Source organism: Neovison vison, chromosome 9 (assembly GCF_020171115.1).
Source record: "Neovison vison isolate M4711 chromosome 9, ASM_NN_V1, whole genome shotgun sequence".
Classification (NCBI taxonomy): domain Eukaryota; kingdom Metazoa; phylum Chordata; class Mammalia; order Carnivora; family Mustelidae; genus Neogale; species Neogale vison.
This window is the reverse complement of record NC_058099.1, coordinates 17,482,991-17,507,385: the sequence shown is the minus strand read 5'-3', so window position 1 is coordinate 17,507,385 and position 24,395 is coordinate 17,482,991. Positions and strand designations below refer to the sequence as shown.

At 50.7% G+C, this 24,395-nt stretch overlaps 1 protein-coding gene across 1 annotated transcript in view; it reads left to right on the top strand.

Annotated features, from left to right (window-relative positions):
• Nucleotides 1-24,395, top strand: part of PAPPA (pappalysin 1) — a 235,416-nt gene that overhangs the window by 174,008 nt on the left and 37,013 nt on the right. The window contains exons 14-17 of the mRNA XM_044265042.1: nt 5,328-5,496; nt 7,650-7,833; nt 16,870-17,080; nt 17,773-17,944. Of these exons, the coding sequence (XP_044120977.1) occupies nt 5,328-5,496; nt 7,650-7,833; nt 16,870-17,080; nt 17,773-17,944 (736 nt within the window). The remainder of the gene's footprint in view (nt 1-5,327; nt 5,497-7,649; nt 7,834-16,869; nt 17,081-17,772; nt 17,945-24,395) is intronic.

The following is a 24,395-nucleotide window of genomic DNA, read 5'->3' as shown; positions in this document are numbered from 1 at the left end:
CAGTGGGCCATGTGCTTACACAATCAGTCAGCTCCCGTTCTCTCTCCCTTCTCTTCCCTCCCTCCTTCCTTCCTACTTCCTTCCTTCCTCCAACCCCCTTTATTGTTTGCATTCTTTCTCCCTCTACCGCAAACTCGTCCCACTTCCCATGCCAGCCCACCCGGAGGAGGACAGTTCGGCCAGGGAGCCAACTGTGAGAAAGGCAGCTCTAGGAGGAAATCCATTCTTGAGTCCTTCCAGCCCACAAGGACTTGGGTCGGGTGTGGTGGGGGTGAGGATAGGTGCCTACGGGAGCCCACCAAGGAATATCCAACCCATCAGATAACCATATAGGAAAATCACGTGTGAGATTCGGAGCCCAGGAAGAAGCTTCTCGTGGCCAGAGACCACAGGCTTCCCTAAGTTATCCAGCCCACGAGAGGATCAGCCCCTCTCAGAACACCTGTTGGGAGTTGCTGGTCTGGGGGATACGCCTCACGGATGGAACTGAGCTGCCCGAGCCCGTGTCTCTTCAACGGGACCGGATGCTCCTGATTCTTCTCCAAGATGTTGTTCAACTTCCGCTCCCATCAGAGGTACCCCGGAGTTCCTCTGCTTCCACATCCTTGTCAATAATCAGGATTATCAAAATTTATTCTCGCTCTCCCCAAGAGCTCAAGAGATTATATGTCTCTGTTGTTTTGTCTTCATAAAACTGTGGTGGCTGAAAGCTGGGAGGCCTCCACCAGGTTCTCTGGTTCTGCCTTCTCATCTGAGGTCCAAGCAAGGGACGTGAGCTCCCCCGAGCCACCCAGCCGCTCAGCAGCAGAAGCGGCATTGGAATTCACTTCTCAGGCCTCCTGGGGCAAAGCACATTCCTCTTCATCAGAAGTTTCAAGACCGCTGTCGAATAGGCCAGAACGGACCACAAATAACGTGTGTCTGGCCCTCTCTTCTTTAATAAGTTGCCAACATTTAGCTACCAGGAGTGTTCGTAGTAAAGACATGGGTAGGTCTGGAGACACGACAGGGTCGGTGCTGTGGGCCACCTGGGCCAGGAGTGACCTGCTGCTGCTCTGCCGGCCCCCCTCCCTCCCTTGGGCACCCCAAGAGCTGCTCGCTGCCATCCTGACCCTGCAGACTTTGACTTTGCCTCATCCCCATTGGGCCAGCGCCTCCCTGGCTCCTAGGATTCCAGGGTGCGAGACCCTTTCAGGATCCCCTCCAGCAGCCGCTGCATTCCTGGACAGAGAACCAGGAGTCCTGTCTTGATCATTCTTTCTCTGTCTCACTTCCCAGGGACCCTGCGGCCCTCCTGCCAGGAGCATCTTCCCTCCCTTCCCAGCATGGACATGCTGTCTTATCCACTGTCTCCATCTGAGCAGCCCAAAGTGACTTATAAAACCCCCTTCTGTTACTTACTGTCCCCCACCCCGCCCCATAATGTAGTTGCAGCAAAGCAGCAGAATATGGGAGCTAAGCCAAGACTCAAGGGACACAGCCAGGAGTGGGACCCTCACCAGCCCTTTACCGCTGGTCTTCTGTATTCTGCCTTACCCACACATTCTGCTGTCTGTGACTGGAGACCAGTGCCCTGGGCTGTGGGAACAGCAGTGGGGGGATTGGCTATTCAATCACTTAAGGATATGCCTTAACAGCAGTGGGGGGATTGGCTATTCAATCACTTAAGGATATGCCTCTATGTGGAACTTGAGTCTATAAGGAAATAAATATATTTATTTATATACAGGTGCACATATAAATATATTTGTGTGTATATGTATGTGTGTGTATATACGTACCTATATACACATACATACACATATACGGAAAAAAGACAATTTCTAAATATCTGATTATCTTTGCGTGGGGGGAGGGTGTCCCCATCTTTGCCCAGATGTGAGAATTTCATTGATAAAAGCACCTATGTCCCCTCCCCCATCCCTCAGATCAGCCAGCTTCCTCCCTCTGAGAAGAGTCCTTTTTTTTTTCCTTCTTTTGTTATTTTTTATTGCTCATCACTGGTATTAAATCCTCCCCCCCCCCTTTTTTTAACGAAGCCAGAGGCTTTTCTTTTGTTCCTTGTTTTTGTGTTTCAGCAATGACAGGGCTGTGTCAGGGAGGTATTTGGGAGGGGCATGTGGGGGTAATGTTTATCATTTTTGGACAGTGTGTTCACACCACTCTTCCAACTTCATGGGAAAGCAAAGAGAAGAGCATGGGGCTTGGAGGACAGGCAGGCAGACCTTACTGGTTTCTGTCCACACACAGTGCCTTTGGACAGGCAACTAAGCTCACTGAGTCTCACATTCCTCTTCTCGAAAATGGGAGTAATTGTACTGCCTCAAGGAGTTATGGTGAGGATGCAAGTCAGGTGATGCAGATAAAACGCAGTGGCTGATAGCTGGTACACATGACCTTCCTATCCCCTATCCTCCCTATTTTCAAGCCTATAAGCCAGGCACAAACAGATGTGCTGGACAAACAGGGATATCCCGGTCCCCACAGTGTGTTCTGGAAGACACTAGCCCACAAATTTCCTATTGGAAAAGGTTATCAGAGTTTGGAAAATCATAGCCCCTTTTAGAAATCCACTATAGGTATCAGAATATTGAAGGTTCTGAGAAGTCCTGCAATTGTGTGTGTAGGGTCGGGGAAGCTGATTAATCCAGTACTACCAATTCTTTTGACTGTGGAAACTTTTGGTCAGATAATTCATGTGACCAGGAGATACTTTCCTTCTACAGCCCAGAAAGTCAGAGTAGAGAAACTACCTTCTCTTGTAGCATCATGGTTTCCAAAGTATTTCTCACCCATGGGCCCTTTGATTGTACAAATATGCTGAGTTCCATTCTGTCCAGGACCTTCGTGCGTGCTCTTTACCCTGCTGGGGATTCCCTCTGCTCCAAACCTTTGCATGGCATATCCCTTCATTTCATACAGGTCTTAGTTCAGATGTCCCTTCCTTGTGGAGGCTTCCTTCCGTGACCCATCTGCACTTGGTGTCTTTCCCCAACTTCCAACAGTCATCCTCCATGATTTCACCTTTAGTGCCCTCTCTGTGCACACAACTATCTGAAACAGGCTTCTTTATGGCTTTTCTGGGGCGCATGTCCTTTCTCCTCAAATTCGCAGGTGGCAGGCATTTTCTATATAGCCCCATTGTCTGGAACAGTATAGCAAGGTTCCTCTTCAAGGTCTGTTGAATTGGTGAATGAGTGGCTGACATGCTATCCCGTTGACACTCCTGAGAGATGAATTGGCTTATTGCTTCCATTTTGCAGATGGGAAGACGGAGTCTCAGCATATGATGTAACTTTCCAAGGTCAAACAACCCATAAATGGCATTGCTGGGATAGGACTCAGATTTGCCCCATTGCTAAGCCCTGTGTCCTTTCCATGTCAACAAATCCAGTTTTGTTTCCAGTTTATTCTTTTTCTTAGGAAGAACATTAACGTGGAGAGAAATGGGGGGGGGGTGGGGCGGCAGGCACATGCTGCTTTTCTCTTCATGGCCGCCACAGCCCAGGGCAGCCCGGAGCCCCCCAGTCATCATCTCAGGAGTGTGGAGCAAGCATGGCCACACTGGAAGGCATAGGTCAGAAGACTGGCTTGGGAGCTGGTAACTTACGGAGTAAATCTGTTTAAATTGGAACCATGTGGCTCTTGCCCCCAGGTCTTACACATCATGAACAGATGCATTGTGTGGTGTCAGAGCCCTTGCTCTGAGTCCACAGAAACGCTCCTGGAGGCTTCCCCAGGGCACCGGGCGCGAGGCTTTCAGGGGCAGGAAGGAGGACAGAGAATCCCAACATCTCCGCAGGTGTCACTTTTATCCCTCCCTTCCGAAAGGGGACATGTGGAGAGGCAAAGCCCACTTCCGTGTGGGACCAAGACCTTAATCAGATGCTCCTTTCTTCTGAGTTTTTTGTTTTTTGTTTGTTTGTTTATTGTTTGTTTTTAAAGGCCATTTGTGATGTTTGGAGGCTTTTAGCTCCATGCCACTCCAACTGTGACTCTCAGCAGGCTCCTGAGCCAAGGAGAGAGCTTGGAGATGAGTAACCACCTTCCTCTAAAGCCCCCGGCAGGGTCTCCTGAAATGGGCACCATGAAAACAAATGGGGCCTTTCTTCTGAAGCTGGTTTGCTCAGCAATGGCTCGCTGTCCCCGAGCTCTGTGTGCACACCATGTGGCAGGCGTTGGGGTAGACAGAGTCAGAGAGGCAAAGGTTAGCGAAAACTGCCCCCAGCACACTCTCGCTCTTCCCAGTCAATGTCTCAATGCCCTTAAAGGGCTTTAAATGCAAAGCGCTGCTGCCGCACACTGCCACCAGTTAGGAAACCCCGACAGGAGGCCAAGCTGCTTTATTGCAATCAGAGGACAGGGAGATGAAACAGACATTATCTCTCTACCCTCAGGGAAGTTCTAGTCCAGGTGTGGGGCAAGGTTAACAACAAGGACTTTGGAGTCACACATCTGGGTGGGAGCTTAAACAGGTAACTTGATCTCTCTGGTCCCCGATTTTTCCAACTATAAAATGAGTAACACTTAGCTCATAGGGGTGTTGTAAGAACTGAGTGAGCTCATGTACATAAGCGATCGGTGAACAGTCACTAATGTTACTGCGTGTCTGTGTAACAGGAACAGGAGGGGAAAGATCATCTAGCTCAGGGATTTTAGATTTCCATCTCCTTAAGGATTAGCACACATTCTGGCACATGGTGGGCACCCAGGCCCTGTGCTTTCAGTGCATGAAGTGTGAGGCCATTTAGAGAAAGGAGGGCAGGAGGCCTGCCAGGAAGCCCCCCCTCCCTGGGGACACGGGGAAGCTTCCTGTAGACATTTACATGGGGCTGGGACTGAAGAGTGGGTAGCATTCAAATTGGCAGGAAGGTTAGAACGGCAGCCACAACAAGAAGCAGGGCGTGATCTCCGTATGACCTTACTAACAGTTCATGCGTTGCTTTACAGTTTATAAAAGAGTTCTACCTTCAGCACGTCCGTTGAGTCTCACAGCCCTCTGGTTTGGCCCAATATGAGCACTCTCTGAAACTCAGAGAGGGGAGTCCCTTGCCCAACGCCACCCAGCTTCTAGGTACTAGAGCACAGACTTGTTTACACTATGAGCGACCGCCTGTTGAGTGTTTCTGTGGGCCGGAATTGTGCTCTGTGCTTGTCCGACCCGCTCTGTTTTCATGCTCACTGCACCCCTCCGAAGTGAGTACTGTCACCAAATACAAAGAGGCTGGCGTTCGGCTTGGTGCCAGACGCATCAGCTTTGACCTTCCCGCCAGCGTGCGGTGGGCATGAGCGCCCCCACTTACCCTCTTGCTGCTTCCCCCCACCAGCTGTGTGCACTTCGCATGTGAGGCCTCCGACTGCCCGGAGCTGGCCGTGGAGAACGCGTCTCTCAACTGCTCCAGCAGTGACCGCTACCACGGCGCCCGCTGCACCGTGAGCTGCCGGACGGGCTACGTGCTCCAGATACAGCGGGACGACGAGCTCATCAAGAGCCAGGTGTGTGCAGGTGCCGGGCTCGGAGCCCCTCTCCAGCCCCCAGGGTGGGGGGTGGCTGGCCTGGAGTGGAGCCTCTCGCAGAGTGCCGCCACCCAGCAAAGACGCAATAAATATGTGTTGACAGAATGCATCCACCCGTGAACCTGGAATTTCCAAGGCCACAGTTCCCGTGTCCCACACAGCACGTGTCCGTCTCTGTTGGGGGTTGCAAATGTGGAAAGGCCCATGCGGAGCCCTCGGGAAGGAAACAGGCCGAGCTCCACTGCAGGGGAAGGGGCCGCGTTAGAAAGAGGGGAGCCCTCTCTCAATGAGGTGCTCACTCATTCACTGTCATCATAAAACAGATTGCAAAGCATCTGTTCGCCAGGAACCAGATGCCGTGGTAGGTGCTAGAGCAAAAAACAAATGTCACTGAGATAAACCTGCGTCCTCCTCCCAAGGAGGACCGTTGCCGGGAACGGGCAGGGAGTGAGTCATGACGGCGCCGTGTGATGAACGCTGGTCGAGGCAGGTGCCGGGTGTGGCGGAAGCCCGGGGGGACTCACCCTGGAAGTGACTCGGAAACAGAGAACCAGACGGATGGATGGGCACAGGGGTGTGCCCTGAGGAGGGGCAAGAAACGGCTTCTGGGGGCACAGGCAGAAATGGTATGGGAAGGCCTGTGGCTGAGAAAGAGTACGCCCCAGACAGATCTTTTCCCCTCCCCTGAACTCACCCAAACAGTGAGGCTGAAAGGGCAGGTAGGGTCTTCCGGTCAAGGCCTGGTTCGCTTGCCCAGGAGGTTTGAGGTTGATCTTTAGGGCCACGGGGAGCTTTTGAAGACAGTGACATGGTCGGATCGTGAAGGATCAAGGTCCTTCTGGCTGTCCGCTTGGGTATGGCATGGCGTCCGGCGGTGAGACCAGCCACGGGAAGAGCCGTCGCAAGCCGTAGGAGTTGCTCATGGACAAGGGCAGTGTCTGGCATGAGGGCATGGTGGAGTACTGCTGCAGCCAGATGCTGCTGTGGGGTCTCAGAGTGGGCACTGGGGCCATGAATCCCGGAGATCTGAGGGTTCCAGAGCTTTGCCACTAGATGCAGCCTTTCCTGGGGCCCTGCCAGCAGGCTTCCCCTTCCTGCTGCGGACACAGGGAAATTCCTGTGGCCTGGAGCTTCTGCGCTGAAACAGAGTCCCTGTCGAGGCAGCCCCAGGGTCCCCAATTGCTTGTCTTAGACACCCACTTCCTTGTGTCGGACATGGCAGGTCTGAACTCCTGTGGAAACAATTAGGCTGTTTTGGCACAGAGGGACCTCTGCTGCCTTTGATGTGTGCTTAAGAGGGGAAAAATGTCCTTTGCTTTTAAAATCCCGGATCAACATTTGGCATCCCCAGTCCCCTGGGATCTGGCGGCTTCCTCCTTGAACAGCAGGCTGTGGGCTGCCCATGGCGGTCCCTCCCTTGGCTCTGAAGCCCGGCCTCACCCTTCCACCCATGCACCGCTGCCATCTTCTCGTTCGGATCCAATCCCTGTCGACGCTCTTTGCTTTTCCCAGGCTCGTCCCATCCTCACGTCTACCTCTCTCAAGGATCTCAGAGCAGGGAGCGGCTCTTAGAGCAGTCCGGGGTTCAGTGCCAATGCAAGAGCTCAAGGAAGGAAAGGGACTTTGCTGTGGTGTCTAGCACAGGGGACAAACATATCCCATATCCCAGGGCACTGCCCACTTGATGCCAAACACTGAAGCGGCTCCCTGCAGAGCCAGGAAAAGGTATGATGATCAAGAGCCAGTGAACAAATGTTGTGCCATTTTTCAAGGGCCAGTTCATGAAAGAAGTCATCAGGCCCCAGGAGTCTGAGTCCCGAGATTCTCATCAGCACGATGGGAACGCTGATCTGGGGGACTCTGCAGGGGGCGGTTCGGAGTGCGGCTGTTAGGTTCGGTTCCCACGTACCCTCTTGACAGCCGTATCACTTGGAGCTAACCAGTGTCTCTGCACCTCAGTGTCTGCATCTGAAGAATGGGAACCGAGACACCTCACTCATTAAAAGCCAGTTACAGTTCAGCATGGGTCTCCGGGAACCAGGAAGAGACTCCCGAGTTGTTGCATGGGGTCGAAGAGGTGTCCCCCACATCTGGCGTGCCGTCTGCTTATTATCCCCACCTCTGCCTTCCAGGTGGGACCCAGCGTCACGGTGACCTGCAGCGAGGGCAAGTGGAACAAACAGGTGGCTTGCGAGCCGGTGGACTGCGGCGTCCCTGACCAGCATCACGTTCACGCTGCGTCCTTCTCCTGCCTTCAAGGCACCACCTTTGGCAGCAAATGCTCCTTCCAGTGCCGTCACCCTGCGCAGCTGAAAGGTATGGAGGAGGAGCCTTCGGCTTGGTGGGCCCTGCTTCCTCTGTGGGACACCCAGAGGCTGCTCCCAGGCACGCCCCCAGGTCTCCGACACCCAGGGTTGGGCGGGCTTTTATCTGCCCTTCTGGTTTCCCTCCACCAATGGAGGGAACGAACGCATGTGCACTGTTTTGCTGTGCAGCCAAGGAGAAAGCAGTGTGTGGCTAATACGGCAGTGAATTCTCCTCCAGGGTCCTTGCAAGTCTTACAGAAGAGAGAAGGGAAGGAATGAAGCGGGGGAGGGAGGGAGGAATAAAAAGATTAGAAAAAGATTTGGAACAGACACGACTGGCTCACTACATAGGATTAGGGCCCAGTAAGCCTAAGAGATGCGTCTTATGATTACTGCCCTGTTCCCAGGGGAGGACATGAAGCCTCAAAGAGGTTAAAGAACTTGCCCAAGGCCACACTCTCCACAGTGGTATCCACGTGGGGGCCCAGGTGTGTCTGTCACCAAAGCCACTGCTCCTCTTTAGGAGGAAAGAGGAAGTGGGCAGGAAGCCCTTGCTGGAGAGCTCCTGGGCAAGGCCCCAACGTGTTGGAGTGAGTGAGGCAGAGTCAGACATCCTGGAGAAGAGGCCGGCCTGGCTGACCGAGGACGTCAGGACCAGAAGGGTTCTCAGAGCCCGTGTTGAATTATTGATTATTTGGAAACATGGGAAAACCAAGGCCCAGTGAGAGAGGAAGGAAGGAACATGGAGAGAATCACAGAGCAAGTTAGTGGTATTTCCAGAAAGAATGCTCTTGGCTTCCAGTCCAAACACTAGGGTTTGACATGACGTGACATGATCTCCAAGTTACGATGGTTCGACTTAACAAGTTTTTGGTGGTGTAGAAAGTGGTGCGTCTTCAGTAGACACCCGGCTCTGAATTCTGAGCTGCCGATATGTGGTCCAGCACAGCCTCGGGGTGCTGGGCGGTGACCCTTCATAGCAGATACCCACACAGCCATTCTGTCTGCCACTTACAGTAGAGTAGTCCATAAGTCACATGACATATTCCTCTCTTAATTATAACATATGCTTTGCGTGAGACAATTTTGCCCCACTTTGTAGGCTAATGTAAGTCTTCTGAGCACATTTAAGGTAAGCTGGGCTGAGCTAGGATGTTTAGTAGGTTAGGCATACAAATGCATTTTTGACTTGCAATATTTTCAACTTAGGATGGGCTTATTGGGAGGCCACCCCATTATATGTCGAGGAAGAGCTATATCCTCTTTTCTCAGAGGTGCCCTCTCCTTTCCTTGTTTTATCAGAGGGACTGTCATCCCTTTATCAGACACCCCAGATGATATCTCCCTCAAGCAGGGGTCCCTCAGATGGGTCCAGCAACCAAGCAAAGGTCCCGCCATCACTCTACTGTGTGGGACTAGTGGACTCCCATGGGTTGTGGGGGACAGAGGGGAGGTCTAAGAATTCTCTTGAACTTAGATATAATATTATGTATTCATGAGTTTCAGGCATTTTGATGATTAGAGAGAGTCAGTCGTTTCCCCAGATTTTCAGGGGGAGACAGAACTCCCAATGATTACTGGACATGAGTTCCTGGAAGGCAGTGGCTGCATCTAATCCATTTTCCCATTGCTGTCAGCAAGCCCAGAATCTGCACTTAATAAGACTCAATAAAGTGTTTTGACTGGATGGCTGGATAAATTGATAAAAGTCATACCGCAGGAAATGTTTCTTTTGAGAGATGAATGAAAGACCAAGTTATCTCCTTAAACAACCCCAAAAGAAAAACAGGAAGCACTCATGGGATGCAACCTTTAGGTCCCCTCATTTTTAACCCAGTATGACTTGAATACAGGAGCTATAGATGTTTCAGGTGAGGTACTGTAAAGACACAGGCTGGGGAGAGGTGAAGGGACAGTGGGAACTGTTTTCCACCTTTCAGGCTTTCCGAGTCCTTCTGTTGGCCCAGATGTGGGGTGTGTTCATGACTCCAGACCCAGTAATCACACTTCTCAGGCAGAGACCTCTGGGAAAGAACAGTGTGTAAATTAGCATTGATTATCATAGACCCCATTGTCGCTAAAGGTGATTCTTTAAAAAAAATAATTATTTATTTTGGAGAGAGAGAGCACATGCATGTGTTCATAAGCTGGGAGAAGGGGCATAGGGAAAGAGAGAGAGAAAATCCCAAGCAGACTCCACATTGAGTGCAGAGCCAAACACAGGGCTTGAACTCACAACCCTGAGACCATGACCGGAGCTGAAATCCAGGGTTGGACACTTAACTGACTGAGCCACCCAAGTGCCCTGTTAATAATGATTCTTTATCAAAGTGATTCAGACCCTTCTGCTGTTGCTTCTCTGCTGACTATGGTGGAAGGGGGGTGACCCCGCTGTGGAGACGAGGCCCCAGGGGGATCATCATTTTAATAGCTGTTGATCTCAACTTTGTTCTTCCCTTGAGAATACAGAGAAGCCTCATTCCAGTGGCCACGCTGACCCACTGGCATTTTTTTAAATTTTTAATTAATTTTTTAATTAATTTTATTATTTATCTGAGAGAGAACGAAAGCAAGAGAGATCACAGAGGCAGAGGGAGAAGCAGACTACCCACCAAGCAGGGAGCCCGATGTAGGGACTCCATCCCAGGCCCCCCGGGATCATGACTTGAGCTGAAGGCAGTCGCTCAACCAACTGAGCAGGCGCCCCCCCCCCCACTGGCATTTTGTGCACCTTGGTTGTCAGCATCATCCAGTGCTCAGATGCTTCTCCTCGGGTCTGCAGGCAGTGAGGGCTGGGTGAAGGCCCCACCAGTGCTCTCTTGAGCTTGTTAACGCCCCCCTTCTCAACCCAGGGGTAAAGAGGTGAACAGTACAACTCTTTTCCTCCATTTATTGTTTGCTTTCCTTTCCTCCCTTCATTTCGCTTTTCCTAGCAACATAATTGAAGCCAAAGAGCACTGTCTTAGAATCCGACAGACTGGGATTCCACCCCTGGCTCTGCCCTCGCTGTTGAGATTCAAAGAGCTAGTTCATGGCTCTGAGCTTCAGTGCTCTCATCTGTAAAATGGATGGAGAAGGGCCCACTTTGAAGGGTCAAGACTGAGGCCTGAAAGAGAAGATATGCGTAAGATTCCAGAACCAGAGAAAGTGCTTCATGAATCCTGACCTACCCCAAGGGGCGCCCTTGTGAGCTGTGCTGCGGCCTCTCTCCCAGCCCTCACCTCCGTCTCATGGAGCCCTTAGTCCTGGGGGCTGTGGAAACACATTCCCTCCTCGGCACTCTGCCCAGGACCCAGAGTCTAAGTGTTGGCAGCCAGGCAGCCAGCACCCAGGACAGGCAGTGACGTGTAGCCCCCAGGGAACTGGTAGAATGTGGGTAACCCCCCAAAAGGACTCCCCCTTCTATTTCCAGTGAATTTTTCTTGAATATCCCTGCTTTCACTTAAATTCTGAGCCCTCTTCAAGATGTATGTAAAATATCCTTCAAACTCAAAGCCTCAGGGTCCCTTCTGCCAGGACCCTTTACCTAGGGAGCGCTACCCGTATAGACAGAAGCTACAAAAACAGAGGGAAAATACGTTCTCAAGTTCAACAACAACAAAACTTCAAAATCATAAATGTTTCATTAAAAGGCTGAATATACCACATTACTTACATCACTCGTCAACCTCAACTCAACTGTGTTGGGTGCACTTGAGTGTGGAGTAGGGCTAAAAGCTAGCATGCCTTGGAGCTCTGGGCTGGCTCATTTGGAGAGCAGGGGGCTCTCAGTCTTGAGGTTGTGAGTTCAAGCCCTGTGGTGGGTGCAGAAATTACTCAAATAAATAAGTAATCTTTAAAAAAAAACGTAAAGCAAGCACATCTTCCTCCTTCAAAGATCTTTTTTTTTTTTTTTTTGGCTTTTTTTTTGGCATTTTTTTTCCAATTTATTTATTTTCAGAAAAACAGTATTCATTATTTTTTCACCACACCCAGTGCTCCATGCAAGCCGTGCCCTCCATAATACCCACCACCTGGTACCCCAACCTCCCACCCCTCCGCCACTTCAAAGATCTTTTTAAAAGGCCCACTGTGTGCTTCTGGTTCTTGTTGCCTTTTCTGTCTGCTTTGCCTCGCCAACCTCAGATTGAAAACTCAGCCTCTCCACTTGTTTCCAGAGGATACCCAACACCAGTGGGCATTTCCTGGTTTCTCAGACTTTACCGAAGATGGGAATGTGAGCTGGGGGAACGCAGAGAGCAGCCACATCCCACAGTGCCCTGTGGGGAAACTTTGTGCCTGCTCTCAGCTCCTTTCCTACCCCAGCGCTTCTCTCTGCAGAACCCTGTTAGGACTTTCCTCGCTGCACATTTTCTCTTCTGTTCTTTCTCAGAAGCAGATAGCCAGGCCCTGGAGGTCCCTGAGGCATCTTCCCCACAAAAACAGGGTCATCCTCTAACCCCAACAGAAACTCTCATACAACTCCTAAGAGACCGCTGCTTTCTCCATCTGTCACTCTATAGTCTTTGGGATGGTGAGGGTCCAGGATGGTCTAGGATGTCACTGGGTCCAGAACACTGCCAAGTACTGATGAGAGACCGCTTCTCAGATTATGCCAGGGGACCTGAGGGTCACAGTAGAGAGGGGACTTGTCCATTGTGAGGCCGCTTTTTGATGTAAGCAGTGCTGGGATGTCATTTCTTAAGTAATTCTTCCTGTCTCTCTCACTCCTATCTTGAGCGGTTGCTCAGGTTTCGAGAGCCGAATCTGTTCTTACCTGCTGTCTCAGAAGCCCTTTAACCTTTCCTAAAGCCTGTCCCTGAACCCAGAACTCCATCAAAGTCTGGAACATCAGAGTTGGGAGGAGCCCAGGGTCATCAAGATGAATCATTTAATTTCGGGATGGGGAAACTGAGGCCTGAGAGAGGAAGACATTTACACAAGGATACATAGGAATTCCCATTAGCACTGGGGCAAGGGTGCTTACCCCGAAGCTAGGCATGCCATTCCCGCCAATCTCGTGAAATCATGTATTTGTGTCTCTCATGTGCATTCCCAAGCCTCCTCTTCGTGACAGGTGTCCAGCGTTGCAGGCACCTTTCTCTCTCTGCTTGGGAAGGTTTCCGTCACTTATCCCTGTCTGTGACTGTATCTGACAACAGCCACTTTCCCTTGAGCCTAAAGAGGAATGACAAACTGGGCCCCTAGGTAAAGAAATTTAGAAGTGAGAGGCACCATTCTGGACAGTGGGGAGGGGGTGGAGGTTCTGAAATCTTATTGTATGACCAGTTCTTGATTTCGAGATTCTCCACTCATCCAAATTCTCCTGATTCCAAGAGACATTCTCTGGCTGTGCTCATGGGAAAAAGATCCAAGAGAACACTTAGGAGTCAGGCAGACCTGGAGGGAGCCCTGACTCTAGATCAAGCGACTCATGTTCCCTCCTAGGGACTCAGTTTTCTCCCCTACAAAATGGGGTTAATGACAAATTAGGTTATTAGGAGGGTCAAGGTGGCCCTGCCTCCTGGGCTGAATTATAAACAGCTATTAGTAGCCTTCTTTTCAGACACTTAGGGGAGAACTAGACGATTAAATAATCAAAATATAACCCGATTCACCTCAGCTAGAGCTGGGAGAATCCAGTTCAGCTGAGCAAACGACATACTTTCCGGGACTGCCAAGCCCAGCTCGGATTTTCTCTTTGACTCTTTGGCGTCCCGGGAGCCTAGCAGTGTGCTTTCAGAACTAAAATCAGCAGAGGCTTTGCTTGCTTCTCCTGATGACTCCATCTCTTCTGCTTCGGCTTTCCCCTCTGAGTGCTGGGTGAAGGTCCCGTTGGCTATTGTTGGGAAAACAACCATCCTAAAATCCTGCATGGCCTCATTTCCTGCCTCACCTAGCCCAGGACCTTGTACACAAGGACCTCTTTACATGTCCTGTCTTTCTTCCTCTTCCTCTTCTGTAACTTCTGTTAAGGTCTATTTCCCATCAAGAGCAATGAAACTGAATCTACTCCTAGTTCTTGCAGTACTAGCCTTTGGCTGATGTAGCCTCCTGAGGGCTTGCGTGTCCACTTCCAGTCCCTCTGGCTGCATCTGTGTTTTCTCAAAACAATACAGTGGCCAATGTTCGTTCCCATCATAAGATGTTAGAGCTGCAAGAACTCAAAGACCACTGTGGCTTCACGCCAGAGAGATTAGGTGACTTGTTCAAGGTCACATGTAGATCCGTAATAGTTCATGCATTTTACAAATGGGTATTAAAGACCTATAGTGTGCTTGGCACTAGGCTAGGTGCTGGCACTAAAAGAATGAACTTAGTCCATTCCCTGGCCTTAGGATGCAGGCACCGTGTACGAGGTATTAACAGAACCAGACGTTAGTTCTCCTGGTGTTTCTCTCCTTCTAATCTGCCCTTGGTTAATTTCGATCTTAAAGGCACTCCAAAGAGATTTGGTCTTCTGGGTAATCTTTTGAATAAAATAATAAAAATAGCCACATCTCTTTGACAGCACATTTACAATTATGTTAATGCTCGTTAGAGACTGGAATTTCTTGAAGCACATTCGTAGACAGGCTGAGCACGATTTATTTTCCTGACTTTAGAAGATGAACAGATGAAGGTTCAGGGTCACATAACCTTTTGGAACCCCGTCTGTGACATCAGCACAGTTAGCCCCAACCAGAAACCCCGGGCTCAGAAATGTCTGCACCTGTTGCCTGGAGTCATGTTCCCCCAGGAAATGCAGGTAGGGAAACTTGGACATGACAGAAGCATCCAGAGTCTCTTTGAGACCCAGGTCCTGCTGTAGGCAAGCAGAGCTCAGTCCCTTTGAGGAGCTATGGAAGACAGGGTAGAATCTTCCTCAGAACTAATGCCACTCCTGCAGCACTGAAGCCCCAGCACCGGGAGCTGTCCCTTTGGGACTACAGCAAAAGGCCTCTGGCATAGGGTTACAGGTACGGTGACCATCCTTTGGGGAAGAGAGGTCAGTGCCAAGGGGATGAGGGCAGGACATGGATAGCGTGTGTCATACCCGGCTTTCTTCAAAGCCACGTGGTGAGTATAGAGTAGTGACTGTAGCTGGATCATGGAAATACCGATTCTGTGCAGCGAGGCGTCTGCATCTCCGGGATTTTGTTCGTCAGTGGGGTGAGGGCATGTCCATGGTCCTGAACCACCAGAGGCTCCGTTAGCGTGGTTCTCCTATGGACTGTGGTACACAGCCAGCTCCTACGTACCCTCTCCCAGAATTGACATTCTTGGCTTGCGTTTCTTCTCTCGATGAACATTTCACAATTTTTCTGTTCTCCTGCCACCGGAGGACCATGACTTCCACTCCACAATGTATAATTTGTGTAGCTGATGGGGTGTGCTTTCAAGAGTCCTAACACTTTTATCCTTCTTGGGGAATTCAGAGAGGGTATGCGCCCTGTATGTTTCATAACTTCTTTCCCCCTCTCCCTTCCTTAGTTTCTCCCATAGCTTTGGCTATGCCTACACACCCCAAAACACTACCCCAATCACAAAAGCAATTCAAAAATCCATTTGAAGTCTCTGGTGTTCTAGAAGCCTCTCTGCTTCTATGGAGCCCAAATGAATCATCCTCCATTTGACGTAGAAATCTCTGTAGTTTGCAGCATCACTGTATCAGCACAGAATCCTCTGTGGGGTTCACAGACACTAGGTTGGCTCGTGCTCACCAGATAGGTCACACTGACACAGAAGGAGAAAGAATGGGGTCAGGGAAGCAAGGAGCCTACAGGGAAGGGCGCAGCACTCCCTGCTTCATCTTCGTCCTGCTGTCTCTGTCTCCGGAGACGCTACTGCCTTCTAGCACACCCAGCAGTGTATTTCTTTGTGCAGTTTCTTGGGTGTCTCCCTAGCACACTAGAATCGAAGCTCCAAGAGGGCAAGGTCTGGGTTTTTTCTGTTTGTTTTGTTCACTGCTATGTCCCAGCACACAAAAGAGCCGCTGGCACATAGCCGGCATGCCTAGATGCTTTTTGGATGATAGTTCATCATTTTACTAACTACGAGGTCTTGGTCAGGTCACTTGGCTTTCCGAGTCTCTGCTCCCAAATATGCGTCATCCAGCTACGAGCCCTCTGTGAGACTAACTCAGATGACATCCCCACGGCACTCAGGACACAGCTCATGTCAGGTTCACCCCTACCCCTGCACCCTTCCACCCCCCCCTCCTTCCCGTCCCACAGCCTCCCACGTGAATCCAGCCCCACTTGTCAACACCGTTCAGTCACAACCGCGGAGAGGAGCGTTGGGTTGAGAAACGCAGGCTTTGGGTCCATCTCTGATTGTCTTGGGGCAGGGTTTTGGGGCAGGCTGCACATCGATAATATATGACCTGGCAATGAAAAGCCTCATGCCTCGTGGTTTGCTTTCCTTTGCACCATCCCCCATCAAGCTAGCTTCCCGGGGGGCAATCAGCACGTCTGCCGCAGCTGGCACAGGCTGCAGGGGAGCGCCTGCTCTTAGCCGCTCTGGCACAACTTCGCTGAACACCGGGCCTGCAAAAACGTATCAAGCCTCCAGATACCACGGTGCCATCGCTTCCAGGCACAAGGGGGGCTGGGAGCAATACAGGGGCGTGGGGCACGGGGAGGAGCGGCTGGCAGCTCCAGGGCGCACGGCACCCTGCTGTCAGAACTCAGAGTTGATTCTGATGGGTGCCTGCTTCGTCAGTCACTAGATGGAGTATGTACTTTCCCCTCCGGGCTCGGGCCCCCACCTGGCAGAGCCAGGAGGATGGATGGAAGGAGCATGAAGGTCTCTTTCCTATGCAGTAGAAGAGGTTTTAGATCGGGAGTTGGGATCCTGGAATTTTAGTTTATTGCCTGTGGGGGGTGAGTTCCTCCCCAAGCTGGATCTTCTCTATGTCACAATGCCCTCCATCTCCTGGAGGCCCTCAGTTGTGGTCTGAAGGGGCTGGAATTCCAAGAGCAAGACCCTCTGGCTTTTCCAGTTTAGTGAAGCACAGGTAGCCCGTAAGTTAGCTTGGCTGTCCCCCCTGCCCCATCTGCTAACCCTGCCTGCCTGTGTCCTCTAGGCAACAACAGCCTCCTGACCTGTATGGAGGACGGCCTGTGGTCCTTCCCGGAGGCCTTGTGTGAGCTCATGTGCCTAGCTCCACCCCCGGTGCCCAACGCTGACCTCCAGACGGCCCGGTGCCGTGAGAACAAGCACAAGGTGGGCTCTTTCTGCAAGTACAAGTGCAAACCTGGATATCATGTGCCTGGCTCCTCTCGGAAGTCAAAGAAGTAAGTTGGGCTGGAAATACACTCTCACAGGTTCTGCCAGCCAGGAGAGCCAGGTTGGATGTCTGATTATAAGGAAGCACTCTTTCTTTCTTTTCTTTCTTTCTTTTTTTTTTTTTTTTTTGCTGGAGGCAATACCCACTGTTCATTGTATGCAGCCCTGTAAGAGTTTATAGGGACATTATTAGTAACTGCCTACTGGCTGTGTGACCTCAGGCAAGCGACTTCACTTCTCTGGGACTCTACTTTTCAAGGATAAGGTGGGGATGATGATACCAGTTACTGTATAATATTATTGTAAAGAACAAATGACGGTGTGTCTATAAAGTGTTTGCAAAGTGCCTGGCACATAGTAATTGTTCAATAAATGGTAGGTATGATTATTATCATTAGCCAAGTAGCTGACATCAGAACACTCTAGAAGGAAGGGAAAAGACAAGAGTTTGCCAGAGTTGAGTTTATTTCAGCCCATATGGAACTGAGAGAATGTCTGAAACACTTGCTTGCCCCAAGTTGATGAATTTTCTTTAATCTCTACGCATGGCACTTACCAACAGATAGGGCGGTTAGGGGATCAGGAGTGCGAAAGAGAAATGAGAGGCCAGCTGGCTCAAGAAAACCTTGGGTGTTTGCATAGGGCACGAGTCTAGCCATCTAATCCTTAAGACATCTCTTCTTTGATCTCTTCTTTGAAGACGGGCCTTCAAGACTCAGTGTACCCAAGATGGCAGCTGGCAGGAGGGAGCTTGCGTTCCTGTGACCTGTGACCCACCTCCGCCAAAATTCCATGGGCTCTACCAGTGCACCAATGGCTTCCAGTTCAACAGCGAGTGTCGAATCAAGTGCGAAGACAGCGACGCTGCCCAGGTAAGACTCCTTGAACTTGAGGTCGGTGCTTGGGCCCTCTCCTGTCTGCTTATTGAAGAATAATATCCTTCAGGAGACTCTGCAGATATGACAGCCAGTCACACCAGTGCGGAAGCTAAGAAGCTGGGTTCTGATCATCTTCTTTGGGAATCTTCCTGAGCTTTATTTTCCTCCCTAAATATCCTATTTTGATTCAGAGATTCTTAGCTTTGCGAAACAGTTAGTGTTAAAACCCTTACGAAGGAAAGCGTATATGGAATCCCACGGTAGGAAAATGACCACAGTTGAGTTTCTGTGATAGGAGAGACCAGGGTGGTTTAGCCAACTTCCCACCACCATCAGCTGCGGTTATCCCTGGAGTATTTAAAAATGCAAGGTCACCATGTCCTTCAGACATCAGTTGGCTCTGCCAGCATGAAGCGAAGGGGAACCACATTGTGATTAGAAGGATAGAGTCTGGAGAACAGTAGGAAAGTATGGGAGAGCAGAAGGAGATAGCAGGGTTTGGATCTTATCTGCATCCCCTGGCATCTGAGAGGAAGTCTGGCACTCCCACCCATTCCCGCTGAAGAAATCCATGACTAAAGTTCTCTTACTCCTTCTAAGACAGGTAGGGAATCTAGAACGGAAAAGGGAAATGATAAATCCACCAGTGGTTCCACAGTGATAAACCAGTCATTTGGGGTTGATAGGCTGAGCCCTATATTTCAGGGGTATGCAAGGACCTTCATCCAGGTGGGGACCCAGGGCTGGCTTCACCTGCAGCCGGGCCTCAACCGTCTTTATTAACCCTGCCAAGGCCAGGCCCTGCCAAACCGCCACCTTTAAGCCCCCTCCACGTGCTCCTCACATGCAGACAATGGTCAAGTTCTACTCATTGTGCCTCCAGGACGTCTCCCAGAGCTGTTCTTATCTGTCCCTGGTATTGCCACAGTAACTCAGGCCACCGTCATCTCCTTACTGAGCTACGTGCAGTCTTCCGATCACTTCCCTGCTCTTGCTTGGGTGGCTCAATCGGCTAAGCGTCCAGTGGACTCTCTGCATTTCAGCCCGAGCCACGTGTTCAGAGCACACATCTTATCACAATTCTCCTGCTTAAAGCTCCTCATGAACCAGTGACCCCTGTCTCCCAGGGGACAAACTCCCAACTCCTTGGGGTGGATCCCAGGCCTCCCGTGCGATTGCACACCGTCTCACCTCTGCATTGTCAATGAAAGAGCCCTTCCCCCTTTGGTAGCTGCCTCGGTCCTCGTCTCCCTTCCCAGACCAGCCTGGGCACCCATTCCTCCAGGAATCCCCTTTTTTATTGAAAGATGGTCGACACATGATTCGTTGCAGGTGTACAACACAGTGATCAGACAAGTCTGTTTATGTGTCGTCCTGTGCCCACCACCCGTGTTGCTACCATCTGTCACCGTGCAGCGCTGTCACACTACTGTAGACTCTCGTCCCCGTGCTGCACCTCTCATCCTTATGGCTTGTTCACTCCATAACTGGGAGACTGTACCTCCCATTCCCCTGCACCTGTGTTGCCCATCCTCCCTCCCCTCTGGCAGCCTTCATTTTCATGAACTCAGCCTTCATTTTCATGAACTCTTTCCTGAGGTCCCTTCTATGGTTGGGCTCAGTGCCCTTTCCTGAAGTCCCCCACACCCTAGCATGGGCCACACTGCCCTGTAAAACACATTTCAGGTGCTCCCTTTCCCAGGCTGTGAAGAGCTTGACCACCCACCTCTTTCATCTGCCCTGAGTTTTCAGCACTTGGGACAGTGCCAGACACCCAGTAGGTGCTCAGGGAACGTCAAGCCATGAGAGCCACGGGGAGTGTCCAAAACAACCTCATTTTCTAAATGAGAAAAACTCACACTCAGAGAAGTCACTCAACCACCCAAGGTGACACAGCTGGTGTCTCCTGAGTCAGAATCCGGAGGATCCCAGCTGTGGACGGACTGAATCCAACAGACACCCCCTGAAAATCCTTCGCCACGCACACTCTTAGATGTCTGCATCTCCCAGGTCATTGCCATCCTTGCCCGCCAGGGAAGCAGAAGCCGGTGTCGGGACAAGCAGAGGCCGGAGGTTACCATGGCCTCACGCAGGCTGCTCGGCTTCCCTCTTCCTCCCTTACATAAAACTGTTGCTAACAGTTACCCAAACTGCTGAGCCAAATACTATTCTGGCCGCGGTCATGTTATCAAACGAAACCCAGTCTGCCTGGGGCCTGCCAAGTACCTTTCATGGCCAGTTTGTATTTAAAGGAGAGGAAAATGTAAATTTATCAGACGACTCAAGCAGTTCTGTTTGGCAACTGGCGGAGAGGCTAGACGCAAAGGAGCGGGGTATTGCTTGTCGGCTCAAAGAATGAGGGGACGTGTGCCAAATGGGCTCCTAATACAATTGACGTTTCTAGTTTGTACCGAAAATGAATTTCTTCTACCCTCAGACCAGGGGCCTGAGAGCCAAATCTAGTATTCACCTCAGATCCCCTCTCTTGCTGCCTGTAAACACAGCAGAAATGTACGGCCCAGAGCATCTTGAATTAAACAGCTTGTATGGAGCTGGAATTCTTTGCTTTCCAAACAAGTTCCAGATCCTGGCAGAAGAGGACAGGGACTGGTCTAGGGGAAGTTCATGTACTCCCTCCCACTGCCTCTAAAAGCAAATTGACGAATGAAACCTCCAGTTCATTTGTTCCCTGGGAGCCAGAATGATGCTGGATCTGGACTCTGAGTTCAAATACTGACTTCACCACTTACCAGTGGGAGGACTTGGGCAAGTTGTTTAACCCTTCAACTTTCAGTTTTCTCATGGTGGAGGATATACTACTTCCTGCCTCATGGTTTGTTGGGATTAAATAAGGTAATGAAAGTATAGATAGGAGTATGCCTATGAGCAACCCCTGAAATTGTACAGTATACAACCTGTGCCACCATGCATGGAAGCCCTGGGGAAGAAAGACATAGGTGAACTAGCTTTCCTTTAAGGTCACTTCTAGTGGAGAGAATCCCTGATCCTCCACATAGGCTCCTATAGATATAACGGCAATGGCCTGAAGGTTATTCCTCTGTTGGTGGGTAGCCCCAGAAAGTTAGAAAAGAAGGCATCTGTCAAGTATGAAGCCACAGTGTGGGATGGAGAGACCCAATTCGAACCATAGGGAAACCTGATTTATTGCTCAAGGAAACCTGTACAATACAGGAACTCTCTAGACTAGCAATGCACAGAAGAACTTTCTGCTGGGATAAAAATTGTCCTGATCTGTGCTTTACAGTATGGCGGCCACTGGCCACATCTGGCTTAGGGAATACTTGAACCGTGGCTGGAGCAACAGAGCAACAAGGTTTTAACCCTTTATTTAATTTTAAACAGTTCAAATTTAAACGCAAACAGCCACACTGTAGCTACCATACTGGCCAGTTCAGCTCTCGAATTTAGAGTGTTAGTATTTCTGTTAGTATTCCAAGACAAAGAACCTGGGTAATAATAGCTTCTTTACTTTTAAAGTGTTTCCGGGATTCCAGGCTGGTGAGCCGGACTTTCTCTCATTTTGACAATTCCCAGCAGACATTTGAAAAAGAAACCAACATCCCCTTTTCCGAATGAGGGAAGAAGTCTTGGAGGCTCAGGTCTTGCACACGGTTATGAATGTGCAAGACCTGAGCGCATTCGGGTGGCGCACACGGGTGGCGCTGACGGGCCCCACAGCTCCACTTTTCCTACCCCCTGAACATTTCCAGGGCAGGCTAGTGGCAAAGGGCAGGACCTCTATCCCCAGACAGCCAGGGAGAAGTGCCAGTTGCCCCAACAGTTAATCCAGCTCAGATGCTTCTGAGCTATCTGAGGCAGTAACTCAGGCCCAGTTCTATGTGAGAAGCACGGGGGCAGGTGGTATTTGTAGGTGATATGGGAACAGCCATCTTGTGATTGGGATGGAGTCTGTGGGGGAGGCACACACGGAGACTACAGCAGAGGAAGAGACTAAAGGTGCTTGTGGATGAAGTAATGCTCTTAACGGGGATTCCAGCCGCTCAGCCAGAGCAAGACAGAAAGGGTGGGCGCGGAGTCAGTAATACACCCAGGTGAGTGCACGGGTTGCACAGGTGGCCATAAAAGCCCTTCTGAAATGAGAAAGCCTTTCTGCCCGTGGCGTGCATCTGGCTCATGCCTTTAGGGGCTCTGCCGCAGATACGGGGAGTCCTCACACGTACGATGCCTCTCCAGGCAGGGGATGACTTCTTGTTGCAGCATTGTCAAAGGCGAGAGCCAGTTAGAAACTTGACAGGAGGTGGGCTTGACCGAGGAGATCCCCCACTGCCACCCACTTGTTTTATAGATGGGACCTCTGGAGCCCAGAGAGGGGAAGAGACTCACCCCATGTCACACAGCAAGGCACCAGCAGAGTCGATCTCCACATCTGTGATCTCCTAACCAAGTCATTGCCCACTCCCGATTTTCAGCCATTCCTTCCACATACACGAAGGCTACATGTCACTTCGTATCTTACTTGGAAGATGCAAAGTGCATAAAGGGCACTGCCTGGGAATTAAGTAATTAATAACAGCAGCGACTTACTGAGCGTTTTCTACTTGCCAGTGCGTGGGCTGAGTGCTCTGCACAGACCACGTTATTTCAGCCCCGCAGCATCCGTCTGGCATTACTGCCCCATTCCGTAGAGGTGGAAGCTGAGGTTCCCTGAGTTAAGGTGGTTCGCCCCATGCTATGTAGCTGGGGGTGGGGGACCTGAGATTCCTGTTCCTCCGTTAGCCCACGTCCAAAGCTTAGCCCTTGATGTCCCGCTCTGAGGCTGCCACGGTCTCTCTGCCATTATTTTGTCTATTTCCATTTCTGCTAAGGAGAAGAAATCTAATTCTCCCTCTCCCCTCCAGTGTAGTAGAGGCACGGAGGCTTACGGTCAGGAGACCCACCTCTAGCATTGGCCCTCCTCCTGTCGCAGCCATGCTGCCTTCCCACGCCAGCTGCTGCCGTTTCTAAAATGGGGGTGTTCCTTGACTGGATTCTAGAGATGCAGCCGCGGAGTGGCCTACAGCCTCCACTGACACTGGGAGAGCCCTCGTGTGTGTTGAGCTCTTACTTACTTGTGCCGACTCTGCAGGCAGTGCACCCCATGCCCATTTAACCGGGGAGGAAATTAAGGAACACAGAAAGGTTGAGAAGCCTCCCCAGGTACTCACAGCTATAAGTTGCAAGACCAGGATTTGAACCTGTGTAGTTTGGCTCGAGTCTATGCTCCTAACTATGACAGTGGCATCTTTTTTTTTTTTTTTAAGATTTTATTTATTTATTTGACACAGAGAGAGCGATCACAAGTAGGCAGAGAGAGAGGAGGAAGCAGGCTCCCCGCTGAGCAGAGAGCCCAATGTGGGGCTCGATCCCAGGACCCTGGGATCATGACCTGAGACGAAGGCAGAGGCTTAACCCATTGAGCCACCCAGGCGCCCCTACACTGGCATCATTTAAAAAACTCACTTGTTCACTTCCCAGCCAAACCTCAGTTTCTCAATCTTCAATAAGGGTACGATTTCTACTCTTGTGTTAATCAAAGGGGTTTTAAATGCCTGTAAAACAGTTGGCACCTAATGGGTATTTGATAATAGGATTATTATATGCCGTTAGCGCTCTGTGGATCTTTGTGACTAAAGAGAGTTTGAGAGAGTGCACATGCTTTTTTACAGACGGACTCCCAGGCACAGAGAGGCAGAATATTTTGGTGAGGGATGCTTAGCCCTCTGGGGTGAGATTTCACCTTAGCATGCAGAACCGTGCATTGAGAGCTGCGTGTACCCAGTAGTCTCCTTGCCCAGTGCTCTTGGCTTCTCTCGGATGGCATCCTCAACATCAGGTCTTTGTGGTCACCCTAGCTTAACATCAAGGGTTAATTCTGAGGCTCTGTACTAGCTGGTAGGTAAGCCCTGAATGCACCAAGATCTAGTCTTAAAGGGGAATTCAGAAATCCAGACAGGCTCTGGAAAGTCTGCTGCGCAGAGGGCACAGCGAGGGCAAAGGTGCGGAGCTGGGAAGCAAGAGAAATGTGCAGGAGAGACTAGGAGGAAGGACAGGTGCGTGGCAAGAGATGGGGCTAGACGTGTCATCTGGGCTCCACTGCGGAGGCCCTGGAGGGCCAGGCAACAGATGTGACTTGTTTGGAAGGTGACGGTGTCTTAGCAGAAGGGTGGCGTACTTGTTTAAAGCAGATTTAATCAGCAGCCAAGAGTGCCTGATGAACTGGGCAGGAAGGAGAGAGGCTGGAGGCCCTTTACTCCCCTCTTCTCTGGTGGAGCCTTCTACAGTGGATTTGTCTATGGCGAAATACCCTGAGCAGATTCCAGCTAGTTCTAATACGTTCTCTGCTGCAAACCGAGGTCCCCAGCCAACTCTGGCCCACGTAGTGCTGAGGTTTGCAACCCTTCAGGGGCTGGAGGCCAAATGCATC